The sequence below is a fragment of the Aythya ferina genome, assembly GCF_964211825.1.
Source record: "Aythya ferina genome assembly, contig: HAP1_SCAFFOLD_29, whole genome shotgun sequence".
Lineage (NCBI taxonomy): Eukaryota > Metazoa > Chordata > Aves > Anseriformes > Anatidae > Aythya > Aythya ferina.
The window spans coordinates 3,729,111-3,743,008 of NW_028181463.1; the positions used below are offsets into that span (position 1 = coordinate 3,729,111).

Consider the following 13,898-nt stretch of genomic DNA (forward strand, 5'->3'; position numbering starts at 1 on the left):
CTTGGGTATATTCCTAGCACCAGCTTTGGAAGAGCTGTGCAATGAAAGAGATGCCACTGTACAGACAGCAAGATTGTCAGCAAGATACACGAGATCTCAAGTCTTAGTTGAATGTGAAAGCACAAGAGAACAATGAGGAAGCCAAAGGGAGCAGCAGTGACAAGGCCACGTCCTGCTGCTGGCCATGGCCATGGCTCCAGGGAAGAAGCAGCCCCAACCCGAAGGCAGCAGAGAGGCAGAGCCCAGCGGGCAGTGAGGGGCAGTCCCAAGGGCCACCAGGGCTGCTCCTGCATGTGTCAGCTGGGTTCTTGGCCCTGAGCCCCTCCTGCATGCTGGGGATGCTCCCCCAGCTCCAGAGGGGAAGGGAAGAGAGGGATACTGAGACCAATGAATTTCCGCTGACTTCTTTATTGTCTTTATCTACCTAGGAAGCATGGATCAGTGTGTACATTAGCTGATATGGTAAAAAATTACACAAAATATAACATTCAGAATGCTGAGAACTACGTTATAAAATACAAATAAAATATTGTTAAAATACTAACAGAGAAAAATAATTTTAAAAATGTTCTATCATTTTCCCAAATATCCTTTGATTTCTGATAGGATTACTATTAATGACAATGTTATGATAACACTAGGAATGATAAAAATGATACAATATAATGTGAATCAAAACATTTGCATATTATTAAGAATACATCTTCTGAACACATCATGGATGCTTAAGAGGAATGTATGGAAAGAGTTTCCTCACTGCATTCTTGAGCTCCTCGTTCCTCATGCTGTAGATGATGGGGTTCAGTGCTGGAGGCACCACCGAGTAGAGAAGTGTGACCACCAGGTCCAGGGATGGAGAGGAAATGGAGGGAGGTTTCAGATAGGCAAACACAGCAGTACTGACAAACAGGGAGACCACAGCCAGGTGAGGGAGGCACGTGGAAAAGGCTTTGTGCTGGCCCTGCTCAGAGGGCATCCTCAGCACTGCCCTGAAGATCTGCACATAGGACAGCACAATGAAAGCAAAACAACCACAGCCTAAAGAAACACTAAACACAAGTGCCCCAACTTCCCTGAGGTAGGCATGTGAGCAGGAGAGCTTGAGGATGTGGGGGATTTCACAGAAGAACTGGTCCACAGCATTGCCATGGCAGAGGGGCAGGGAAAATGTGTTGGCCGTGTGCAGGACAGCTGTGAGAAAGCCACTGCCCCAGGCAGCTGCTGCCATCTGGGCACAAGCTCTGCTGCCCACGAGGCTCCCGTAGTGCAAGGGCTTGCAGATGGCAACGTAGCGGTCGTAGGCCATGACGGTAAGAAGGGAAAACTCACCTACAACCAAGAAAGCAAAGAAAAAGACCTGAGCAGCACATCCTTGATAGGAGATGGCCCTGGTGTCCCAGAGGGCATTGGCCATGGCTTTGGGGACAGTGGTAGAGATGCAGCCCAGGTCGAGGAGGGCGAGGTTGAGGAGGAAGAAGTACATGGGGGTGTGGAGGCGGTGGTGGCAGGCTACGGCGCTGAGGATGAGGCCGTTGCCAAGGAGGGCAGCCAGGTAGATGCCCAGGAAGAGCATGAAGTGCAGGAGCTGCAGCTCGCGTGTGTCTGCGAATGCCAGCAGGAGGAACTCGCTCACAGAGCTGATATTGGGCATTTTCTGACATCCTCTGTTGGAGAGCAAATGTTAGAGCAAAGTTAGAAATGATTTGGATGAGGAAAACCTGTTACAAGTCTTACAGAACCCCCAAACAGAGCCTCTCCCTGCAGCTCTCCTGCTTGAGTTGTGGCTGGTGCTGGCTGAGAGTGGCATGGGGAGCTGGGGTTGCTGTGGGCTGCAGAGGAGTCCTATCTGCAGCAGGATGGAATCAGGAACATGGGGGAAACTCAAGTTCAGTCCACTTGTCTGGTCAATGAGTTTGCAGAGTTTTCTTACAAACAACTCATCTGAATGCAGAACAGAGCTGCAGTGCTTTACTTGCTTTAATGTTATTTGGTTGGCCCTGTAACGCTTAGGTGAATTATTGGATGATTGAATGCTGTGACTCTTCATGTGTGCTCCTGGTGAAATCCTGTGGATGCCAGGAGGCAACGGGACTGTCCCTTGGTGAAGACTGAGCAGAGCAGATCTGCCCAGAAGTGAGCTTGGGCATGAGAAGAAACAAGAGACAGCTGAGAGCAGAGAAGCCCGACTCAAAAGGCAGATGGACAGAATCCTCACCATATCTCCAGGTGTGTGATCAGTATCTCAGCTCTTCCGTTCTAGCCAGAGGTGCAGAAGGTTCAAACCTGCTGCCCACAGACAGCCATCCAGCAGAACAGACATGGCCTTAGCAAGGAGGTGTCTTCTCCTTGGGGCACCTGGATAACACAAGGATGCCAGGAGAGAGCTGCATCCTGCTGGAGAGCAGCCTGCAGCCAGGAGGATGCCCCACAGACAGAGCTGGATATCTGAAAGCTGGAGTGTCCCATATCCCAGCTGCACCCCTGTAGGGTCTGGAGGACGCTTGACCACCCCTGTCTTATCTGATCAGGGATAGCAAGGTAATGACACTCCAAGGGGCTTCTGCCAGACTTCCTCCCCTTGCACTGAAACCCAGCAGGACTCTCAAAGCCTACTGCATTGCCCACTGCCCTCCCAGAAACAACACCCAGCAAGAGGAGACCCTTCCAGGACCTGTAGCATGGCCCTGCAGCCAGACACTTACCTTGTCAAGGGCTGTACAGGTTTCTCCTGCAGGCAGCTCTCAGCATCCTCCCACTGCCAACTGCCTCCAAGCCCTCTTTCCTTCTCTTCTCTCCTCTCCTCTGCCAGAACCAGCTGTGGTCAGAGCTTCCAGCTCTGCTGCGCTGTGCAGAGGAGCTGCTCCTGGCCACAGCTGTCTCTCTGCTTCATGGGACTTTCTGAAATGTGTTTTATCTGTCCCACAAGACCGACCCAGCTCAATAACAGAGGCCCAGCCCAAGGCATTGGAATCACCCCTCTGGGGGCTTTGCTGATGAGCCCACGAGGAGTCAATTAGGCTCTGGTGCTTTAATGATTATCTGTCTCCTCAAAAACTTCAGTGGCTGAGACAATAGCCATAGCCATGGACCCAAATATCTCATAACGCAGCTCTTTAGGAAGCTTCCCTGGTTCCTTGTGAGAAGGCACCACTGCTTGCATGGCATCAGCATTGTGGAAATCACTCCTGAAGTAGGCATCCCAACCCAGCAGGCTCCTTGAGGCCTCTCAGCCAAGCAGACACAAGTCACCTCAGCAGCACCTTCCAAGCCAGGGGCCTGCTGCTGGCCTTGCAGCTTCTTGTGGAGACACAGCCAAGCCTTGTGCCTGCTGCTGCCCACTCATGGGCTCAAGCAGAAGGGACAGGACAACCCATCTTGGGGCCTTCTTTCTGCCTGGGTCCTCCTGGCTCTGGAGGCAGAGGGGATCCCCCAGTCAGCATGCCAAGCAGGTGCCTTCTGCTGGCCTAGCAGGGCCACTGCCAGATGTCAGCCCAAAATTGCAGATCCCAGATCTATGTCAAGGATGACCTGCCACCTCCAGACACAAGTGAGCTCACAATCCCTTTCCTGACACGTTCCTGCTGCTGCCCTATCAAGTGCAGAGATAGAAGTGACCTCACAGTCCCTGCCACAGTCACATTCCTGCTGCTGGGACAGGAGATCCTGAGGCAGAGCTGAGCTCCTCAGAGCGTTCCCACCCATCTCCCTCTTGCGGCCCACCAGCTGATCAGATCAGAGTGAGCAAGAGACTAAAGATAAAGGCAAATGGCTATAGGCAGTGTTTTAGCTTGAAGGGATACTTTGAGGTCAGGCATAAGAGTAGTGGATTCCTGTCAGGGTATGGAGTAGCATTTAGGCTTGGGGATTAATGACACTGGCTAAAATAGGGGAATGGCTTTACAGGACTGTTTTAAGCCAGCATTACAGCAGCATCAACATTGCCTGAATGTTCTAACCTCACAGAAATCATTAATTTCTGCTGGCCAAGCTCCTCTTCCCTCCCCCATATCTCACATCTCTCCTGCCCAGGCTTCTCCTGACTTTCCCATATCAGTCTTCTTCCTAGGGGCAGCTTTCTGATGGCTTTCATGATCTCAGAGTATCTGTCTCATATCTGTTGGCTACTCCTTTCTTGAGACTGATGTGGCACCTAAGTCAGGATGGAAAATAACACAAAGGCTGTAGGTGAACCCTGCACAATGTGCACAGCAGCTCTTGTACCACCCTAAAAATTTTGTTTCTTGCCTCCAACGTTTGGATATGAAATGGTTTCTGTGCACCCAGGCTATCTTTTCCCAAACCCTCATGCATGGTTCAGTTTGTCCCAAGAGTCTTGGAGGCAGTGGCCCCCTCTATGTAGAAAACTGAAAGCATTGCTAAAGGATGACTTCAGGCAAAAGCTGACACCTTTGACATGACAACCCCTACCCAAGACCTCTTCCTCTATGGGGCATACCAGGTACTTAGAAAGAGCCGATCTCAGAAACTACATGCACAGCAAGTGCCTTCTGCTGGCCTGCCATGGACACTGGCAGATGTGAGCCTAAAGGCACAGATCCCAGCCAGGAGTCAAGGGTGACCTGTCAGCTACTTCAGAATGCAGTCACCTCACAGGCCATTTAACAGCCAGTGGCTTCCTGCTGGACTTAGTGCTTCTGATGCACCACTGAGTTTATAACACCACACCTACAAAACACCCCCTTTTTGGGCCAGGACCTGCCCAGGTAGAAATGATCTGGTTGTGATCCTCCAAGCTCATTGCACACCTGCTGGGCTCCCAGGCTCTCTGACACTCAGGAGCCAGTTCTGTGTCCGTCCTGGGAGGTGCTAGGGTAGGAGGGACCTTGCAGGCAATGTTCCAGCCCCATGCCTGTTGGCAGTCTCCCAGCTCTTTGTGTACAGTGGAGATCACACTCAAGTCCAGAAGTCTGAAGCTGGCCTAGGAGACACTCAGGGGAAGCATCCTCGCAGCCCCAGCCCCAGCTGGTGGTGCTGCTCTGCAGAGTGAGGGGGCTGTGGTGCCTGGGGCATGGGGCACTCTGCAGGGCCATGCTGGGCAGGCTGGGAGGCAGACCCAGCTCATGAGGTCACTGCCATTGCACCAGGGCTGCAAGGAATCACTCGTCTGGCTCCTTTGGTGGGGCTTTTTTTTGCTGTGGGGCTGCAGAGCTCTCCTCTGCCTGCTCACAGCAGACTGAGCTCTTGAGCTCTGCTCAGTCCACCTTGGAGGAGATCCCCCCTTAGGAGGGAAGTGCTGCAGTGGAGGCCAGCTGTGCCACTGCCGTGCCCACTGCCTGTCCCTGCCTGCAGTCCCAGCACAGCCCCACAGCACCACTGGCACCAAGTGAGAGGAGCAGCCGGGCCTGACCCCACCAGCAGGGCTCAGCAGGACAGGGCGGCAGTGGCAAGAGAGCAGCTCTGCATGCCCCAAGCGCTGGTGCTCCCTGGCCGTGCTGCTGGGATGGGACTCTTTTCCTCTGCACCCCTGCACACGGGCACTGCCCCTGCACAGCCAGGCCTGGTCTCAGAGGACAGATGTCAGACAAAATGGCAGTTGAATTTTAACTCCATTAAGGTTAAATTCACAGAGAGAATGGCTTCACATGCACAGAGTCTATGAGCTATATTCAACAGGTACGTCCATATCATTTTAATGGGTGCTCATTAGCTGAATTAATGTAATAAGAATATGCACAAACACGACCACAAAAAAAAAAAAAAAAAAAAAAAAAACAGGTATACTGGCTCTTCCTCCAATTATTGACATTGCAAGTCATGTGCAGAAGCAGATCAAAAATTTCTTGCTTCCAAGACACATCTAGTCATTAATTTCCACAAGGCATGTTTGAGCTCCTGACTCATGCTACAGATGAGGACCTGGTCTGCTGGAGGCACCACTGAGTACAGAACTGCCACCACCACATCCAGGGATGGGGAGGAGATGGAGGAGGGCTTCAGGCAGGCAACCATGATAAGCCTGAGAAAGACGGACACCACGGCCAGGTGAGGGAGGCACGTGGAAAAGGCTTTGTGCCGGCCCTGCTATAGAGATGACAGGACTATCACCTAGATCCTCAAGGTCTAATCCAAATACAATAAGTGGCAGCTGGGCTCTTGGCCCCGAGCCCCTCCTGGTTGCTGAGGCTGCTGCCCCAACTCCTTAACCTGATCTTAACATTAACCTGATCATCTAACCCCCAAAGCCCTCCACCATGAACACAGCACATCTCAGCTTCAACCCCACTCCTATCCCTAACTTCAGGTGTTTGTCCCCTTGGGGCAGGGCAGGGACTGTGAGGCCCTGCAGCAGTCCCATGGCATTGGAAGAGGCATGTGAGGTGACAGGTATGTGATCAGATCAGAGGCCACAAGGAGGAGCTGGCTGGGAATGCTGGGATGCGGTCAGGTGTGCCTCAGGATCTGCTGGGCCTATAGGAGACACGTGGCTGTGAAGGAGGCTGGGAGGTCACTTCTGTCTCTGGATCTGATGGACCTGCAGCAGGAAATGGAACAGATAGGAACCATAAAGGCCAGAAGCATGCACATGGCATTGAAGATGATGGTGAGGCACCTTCTGTTCTGGTCAGGTGGTAGACCACAGGAAGGCTGATGGCATGGGAGTCATGCTTGAGGTATAGTTTGTGAGACCATAGAATGAGAGAATGGCTCCTGTTGGAAGCGACCTTAAAGGTCATCTAGTTCCAACCCCCACCCATTAGCAGGGATGCCCCCCATGAGGTCAGGTTTCCCATGGCATCATCTAACCTACCCTTGATCAGCTCCAGGGATGGGGCATTCACAGCTTCTCTGGGCAACCTGTTCCAGTGCCTCACCTCCCTCTGAATGAAGAGTTTCCTCCTAACCTCTCATCTAAATCTCCCCTCTTTTAGCTTAAAAACATTCACCCTTGTCCTACCATTATCTAATTGAACAAAGAGTCACTCTCCATCTTTTTATAAGCTCCCTTTAAGTACTGAAAGGCCACGAAGAGGTCACCCCGGAGCCTTCTTTTCTCCAGGCTGAACAGCCTCAGCTCTCTCAGTCTTTCTTCACAGGAGACGTGCTCCAGCCCCTTGATCATCTTTGTGGCCCTCCTCTGGACCCATTCTAAAGGATGCACATCCATCTTGTGCTGGGGGCCCCAGACCTGGATGCAGGACTCCAAGTGGGGATTCACAAGGCAGAGCAGAGGAGGACAATTACCTGCCTCCACCTGCTGGCCACTCCTCTGCTTATGGAGCCCAGGATGCTGTTGGCCTTCTGGGCTAGAAGCGTAGAAATATCAATGTCGATCTCACTGTCTATTTCATATTAAACAGTACAAGTCCCAGGACAGACCCCTGAGGTACAAGACTCATCACCAGCCTCCACTTGGACATAGAGCCATTGAGCACCACTCTCTGGGTGTGACCTTCAAGCTAACTCCTTATCCACTGAATGGTGCACCTAAGAAATGCATATCTCTCTAATTTGGAGATCAGGATGTCATGTGGGACAGTGTCAATGGTCTTACAAAAGTCCAAGTAGATGACATTGGTTTGTCTTCTGTTGTTGTCTGATGTGGTCACTCTATTGTAGAAAGCCAGCACATTGGTCAGGCATGATTTACTCTTTGGTGAAGCCATGCTGGCTGTCTGAGATCACCTCTTTGTCTTGCAGGGGCCTTGACATCGATTCCAGGAGGATCGTTTCCATGATCTTTTGAGGCACAGAGGTGAGGCTCACCATTTGGTAGTTCCATGGGTTCTCATTTCTACCCTTTTTAAAAATGGGAGTGATATTTCCTTTTTCCAGTCAGCAGGGACTTCATCTGACTGCCAGGACTCTTCAAATATGATGGAAAGAGGCTTGACGACTACATCAGCCAGCTCCCTCAGGACCCTGGGATGCATGTCACCAAGCCCCATAGACTTGCATGTGCTCAGTTTCTTCAGGTGGACTCAGAGCTCCTCTTTACTTAGAGCAGGAGGGACTTTGCCCCCCAGCCTCCATCTATAGGTTCAGGGAAGTGAAAGACTTGGGAAGCCTGACTGGCAGAGAAGACTGAGGCAAAGATGTTGTTGAGTCCCTCAGGCTTCTGCATGCCTGTCATTATCAGTTCAGCTTTCTCATCCATCAGAAGGGGGTACACTGTCCTTGGCCTTTCTTTTCTGAGCAAAGTACCTATAGGACCTCTTCTTTTTATTACTTGCATCCCTTGAGAAGATCAGTTCCATGCATGCCTTGGCTTTCCTTATCCCATCCCTGCACATCCAAAACTGAAACATGTGAGAGGGCCTGGGAAAAGTAACCCTGGATCCACAGAAGCCACTTGGGAAACAAAACTTGTAGGTAGGAAGCATGGTTTTGTGGAGGTGTAGAGCTGATGGGCACATTGCACAGGATGCACCTAAAGACCTTTGTGCCCTTTTCCCTCCTGACTACAACGCCACTTCCTTCTCAGGAATGGAGGAGGCAACAGAGGTGAGACAGATACACTGAGATGTTAAATGCCATCAGAAAGCTGATCCCAGTAAGATATGGGGAGGTCAGGAGCAGCCTGAAAAAGAGACGTGAGATTTTGGGGTGGTATGAGGAGCATGACCAGCAGAAATTAATGATTTCATAGAGGTAAGCGAATTCATGCTATGCCAATCCTGCAGTAACACTGACTTAAAAAAGTAATGTATGTCCCTTACCTTACTGGAAACAGTGATTTTAATCCCTAAACCTCAATGCTACTACAACACTCTGAAAGGAATCAATTTTCTCTCTTGATAACCATAATCCCTTCACTTAACACTAACATTAAAATGCTCTATTTAACCCTAAACACCTTGGCAGATGTAAAACACCTGTAAACCACAGAGCTTGTCCATACTTCAACCACAGACGTGACAGCACAAGTAGAACACCAAACACTCCCCCTAAAACTTTGCTTAATCTCTAACCCAGAAAGTGAAAAAGAGATACCGAGGGGGCTAGAGAAAATTCAGCTCTGCCTCAGGATCTACTGCCCCAGAAGGAGCAATGTGACTGTGGCAGGGACTGTGAGGTCACTTCTGTCTCTGCACTTGATAGGGCAGCAGCAGGAACGTGTCACGCAAAGGGACTGTGAGGTCACTTGTGCCTGGAGGTGGCAGGTCAGCCTTGGCTTCTCCCTGGGAGCTGCACTTTTGGGCCGACATCTGGCAGTGGCCCTGCTAGGCCAGCAGAAGGCACCTGCTTGGCATGCTGACTGGGGGATCCCCTCTGCCTCCAGAGCCAGGAGGACCCAGGCAGAAAGAAGGCCCCCATATGGGTTGACCTGTCCCTTCTGCTTGAGTCCATGAGTGGGCATCAGCAGGCACAAGGCTTGGCTGTGTCTCCACAAGAAGCTTCAAGGCCAGCAGCAGGCCCCTGGCTTGAAAGAAGCTGCTGAGGTGACTTGAGTCTGCTTGGCTGACTGGATGCAAGAAGGCTGACGGGTTGGGATGCCTACTTCAGGAGTGGTTTCCACGTTGATGGATCTTCCTTTGGTAGTAGGAAAGAGCAGGATAGAAAAAAATGCCACAAACTGTGCAATGGAAGGTTGGCACTGGCCATGAAGAGGAAGAAATAACCAGGGGAACAACTGGTCTTGCTGCTAGTAACAGAGGCAAAGAAGGCATTAAGTGTCTCAGCCTTTACCTCATCCCTTGTCACTGGGTTTTCCCCCCAAATTCCAATAAAGCATTATGATTCTCCCTAATCCTCCTTCATTTAAACTATTTATATCATTTTTATCTTATTTTATTTTATTTTATTTTATTTTATTTTATTTTATTTTATTTTATTTTATTTTATTTTATTTTATTTTATTTTATTTTATTTTATTTTATATTTTTTAATTTTCTTTGACAGTAATAGATGGATTGAGCTCCAGCTGGGCAATTTTGACCTGCACAGCCCCATAACACTCACGACACAGCTCAAGACAAACTGACAGCATGCATGAGAAGAAAGTGCAGCAAATGTAGAACCTGGCAGCCTTCCATCCCCTACCCGTGAGTGACTCTGCTGCAATGCCATTTAGTCAGTTACTCCTGAATTATCCACATTTCCCTGCAACTCTTGCTGCTGCTGCTGTCTAGTCAGATATAGCACAATTACCCATAGGTTGAACTGTCTGCCTGCTGACATTAACAGCTGATAGAATGGAGCATCACTGTGGGTGAACCTTGAGAATCTGCAGGAATTTGACTTCAGAAAACTGTTGACTTTAACATGGAGAAGAGCCCAGTCCTGTACCAGAGGAAGAGAAACCCCACACATCAGGGCAGACTGGGACACTGCTGAGTGAGTAGTGGCCAGGAGGAGAGGGCCTGGGCACCACGAGGGATGACATAGAGCAGTAGTGCATGTTCACCAGGAACCAGGCCAGCTTCCTACAGAGCTGCCTTCTGAGGAGCATGGCCACCAAGAAGATCTGAGTTATCAGACTCAGCTCAGATCTGCTGTGACACCACAGAGATAAGGGTCTACAGCCAAAAAGGAAAGATGTGGAGCTCTTGGAGTCCCTAGGAAAGCCATGTATAGACAGGGTAGAGGGCTGTGGCAAGGCTGAAAGTCCCAACAGGACCAGGTCTTTGTGTTCATATCTATGACTGTTGTCTCTGCCACTGACGCCCATGAGGAGACAGCTGATCGTTGAAGCACCAGGGCCTCATTGCCTCCTCACCCCCACCCATGAACCAGGCAGGGGTCGTACCATTCTCCTACACTTGGAAATGCACATCCCCATCTCCTACTGCCCCACAAAGAGCCCTGAGCAAGGTGTGACTGCTAAGGATCTCCCTTCCCAGGGGACAAGGGTCAAGGCCTGGTCCTTGTGCTTGGTGACACACATCCAGTTTTCCTACACATCAGTGTCACCTTCACATTGCCTTTGTCTCCTTGTCCTCAATGCCGCCAGTGTTCTGCTCTTACAAGCTCCAAGGGAGGCTGTGTGAGTGCTGGCCCTCAGGGGGACACTGCAGGAAACTTGCCTCTGACTTGGACTTCTGGAGAGATGTCTTCAATTGTCTCTGAGTGTCTGAGGTTCATGGGCTCATCAGCAAAGCCCCCAGAGGGGTGATTGCAGTGCCTTGGGCTGGTGCTGTGCTGCTGAGCTGGGCCAGGCTCATGGGATAGAGAGAGCTCGTGGCAAGAGGGCCGTGGTGCAGAGAGACAGCTGTGCCCAGGAGCAGCTCCTCTGCACAGCGCAGCAGGGCTGGGGGCACTGCCTGCAGAGACAGAGTGCTTAAAGGCAGGCAGAAGTGGCAGGATGCACAGAACTCACTGGGGGAGAACACTTCCCAGCCCTGAACCCGGTAAGTCTCTTGCTGGAGGGCAATGCAGCTTTTGGTCCTGGAGGAAGGAGAAGCCAGGGGTGCAGGAAGGGCTTCTCATGGCTGTGGTGCAGAGCAGGGTCCCTGCACTCAGCCAGACTGGGAGCCCAGGGGCTTGGGCAGACGAAGGGCAGTGCAGGGGCTGCCTGCAAAGTGAAGGCACTTTCTGCACTCTCTACCTGCCTCTTCTTGCTCTGATTGTGGGGCAGGCTCTATGTTAATGGGGTAGTTGGATTTGCACTGGTGACTGAGCTTCCTATTGCATTGAACTGAGACACAAACAGGTTAGTGATGAACGTGAGAATATCCCTTCTTTTCTGTCTGCTTACAGACTGCACCAGGGCTTTTCTGAGCTGTTCTTTAGGACCTGCAGACAAGGGGATGTGCTTTTTCAACACAGCCTCTGTGTTCATCCATCCCCCAGCTGAGTGCTGCAAGCAGCCAGCAGCTGAGCACCAGGGGATGGACAGAGCAGCCCTCCCAGATGTGCCCTCTGGTTAAGGAGTGTCTCCACAGCAACAACATTAACCATTTCACTGGATTAGAGGTGTCCCACTAGGGGCGGATGGGCAGAAGTGGCTGCTGTGTACAGGACATTCAGCAAGCACAAAGCAGGGCTCCAGACAAGGAGATAGACAAAGGGCCTCTTGGAAACAGGTAATGTAAGGCTTTTACTGGGAATTTTGGTCAGAGACTTTACTCATAACAGTCTATACATGTATAATTTCTTTCATTTCATAGGTTCTATGTCGGAGGTCAGCAAATGCCCAACAGCAGCTCAGTGAGTGAGTTCCTCCTGCTGGCATTCGCAGACACACGTGAGCTGCAGCTCCTGCACTTCGCGCTCTTCCTGGGCATCTACCTGGCTGCCCTCCTGGGCAACGGCCTCATCCTCAGCGCCGTAGCCTGCCACCACCGCCTCCACACCCCCATGTACTTCTTCCTCCTCAACCTCGCCCTCCTCGACGTGGGCTGCATCTCCACCACTCTGCCCAAAGCCATGGCCAATGCCCTCTGGGACACCAGGGCCATCTCCTATCAAGGCTGTGCTGCACAGGTCTTCTTTTTAGTCTTATTGTTTGGAGCAGAATATTACCTTCTCACCATCATGGCCTATGACCGCTACGTCGCCATCTGCAAGCCCCTGCACTACGGGAGCCTCGTGGGCAGCAGAGCTTGTGCCCAGATGGCAGCAGCTGCCTGGGGCAGTGGCTTTCTCACTGCTGTTCTACACACGGCCACTACATTTTCAGTGCCCCTCTGCCGCGGCAATGCTGTGGACCAGTTCTTCTGTGAAATCCCCCAGATCCTCAAGCTCTCCTGCTCAGATGCCTACCACAGGGAAGTTGGGGCACTTGTGTTTAGTTTTTCATTAACATTTGGTTGTTTTGTTTTCATTGTGGTATCCTATGTGCAGATCTTCAGGATAGTGCTGAGGATGCCCTCTGAGCAGGGTCGGCACAAGGCCTTCTCCACGTGCCTCCCTCACCTGGCCGTGGTCTCCCTCTTTGTCAGCACTGGCATGTTTGCCTACCTGAAGCCCCCCTCAATTTCCTCTCCATCCTTGGACATCGTCATAGCAGTTCTATATGCGGTGGTGCCTCCAGTATTGAATCCTCTCATCTACAGTATGAGAAATCAGGACCTCAAGGAAGCCTTGTGGAAATTGATGTTTAGATGTGTTGCAGGAGAATAAGTGCTCAGTCTGCTTCTGCAGATGAGTCCTAATGTTACTTGTAATAGGAACGGCCTATAGTCTATTTCTTTTTGTTTGTGTGCTTGTCTGCAATTTTGTTACTCGATTTCCTTAGTTATAGTTTGGTTAACGTTACCCACTAAAATGATATTATTCATCCCAATTCCACTTTGGTATGTATTTTTCAAGTCTAGCTCAGCGACTATACAAAAAGAGCCCGTCTCTCTGTGAACTTAAGGAAGGAGCCTGCACTGCCATCTTATTCTGACATCCTTCCTCTGAGACCTGGTCTGGCTCTGCAGGGGCAGTGCCCGTGTGCAGGGGTGCAGAGGAAAAGAGTCCCATCCCAGCAGCACGGCCAGGGAGCACCAGCGCTTGGGGCATGCAGAGCTGCTCTCTTGCCACTGCCGCCCTGTCCTGCTGAGCCCTGATGGTGGGGTCAGGCCCGGCTGCTCCTCTCATTTGGTGCCAGTGGTGCTGTGGGGCTGTGCTGGGACTGCAGGCAGGGACAGGCAGTGGGCACGGCAGTGGCACAGCTGGCCTCCACTGCAGCACTTCCCTCCTAAGGGGGGATCTCCTCCGGGCACTGCCTGAAGGCTGAGACCTTCCTGCAAAGCTGCTGTGAAGATCAAGCCCCAGTAAGAGGCTCCAATGGGGCACGATGCTTTCCTTCTTTCCACGGGTTCTCGGTGTGTTGAGAGCAGAAACTCAGCATGGATTTTTATGGATTTGGGGCTGATTCAGATATTCCCTGTTAGTTGTTAGTGCCCCTGATTTTATCAGTGTTCCCAGTTCCCAAGCACTGGGGCTCTACAGCACACGATGGGGCTGATGGCTGACAGCACCTCACAGGACTGCAAGTAATTGGCTCCTGT

The 13,898-nt window shown here is 51.2% G+C and overlaps 3 protein-coding genes across 3 annotated transcripts in view; 1 reads left to right on the plus strand and 2 right to left on the minus strand.

The window, feature by feature from the left end:
• Nucleotides 1-715: 715 nt before the first annotated feature.
• On the minus strand, nt 716-1,651 carry LOC311427905 (olfactory receptor 14I1-like; the record flags this gene model as incomplete). Its single annotated transcript, XM_084539489.1, has 2 exons — nt 716-997; nt 1,358-1,651. 2 exons carry the CDS (start codon nt 1,649-1,651, stop codon nt 716-718), a joined length of 576 nt encoding a protein of 191 aa, XP_084395615.1.
• A 4,139-nt stretch (nt 1,652-5,790) lies between these two features.
• LOC311427925 (olfactory receptor 14C36-like) overlaps nt 5,791-13,898 on the minus strand; it is a gene marked incomplete at both ends in the record, with an annotated part of 221,329 nt that continues 213,221 nt past the window's right edge. Inside the window, one exon of the mRNA XM_084539507.1 lies at nt 5,791-5,853. Coding sequence (XP_084395633.1) covers nt 5,791-5,853 — 63 coding nt within the window. The remainder of the gene's footprint in view (nt 5,854-13,898) is intronic.
• Nucleotides 12,091-13,023, plus strand: LOC311427988 (olfactory receptor 14C36-like; the record flags this gene model as incomplete). The annotated part of the gene is made up of 1 exon (XM_084539559.1): nt 12,091-13,023. One exon carries the CDS (start codon nt 12,091-12,093, stop codon nt 13,021-13,023), a length of 933 nt encoding a protein of 310 aa, XP_084395685.1.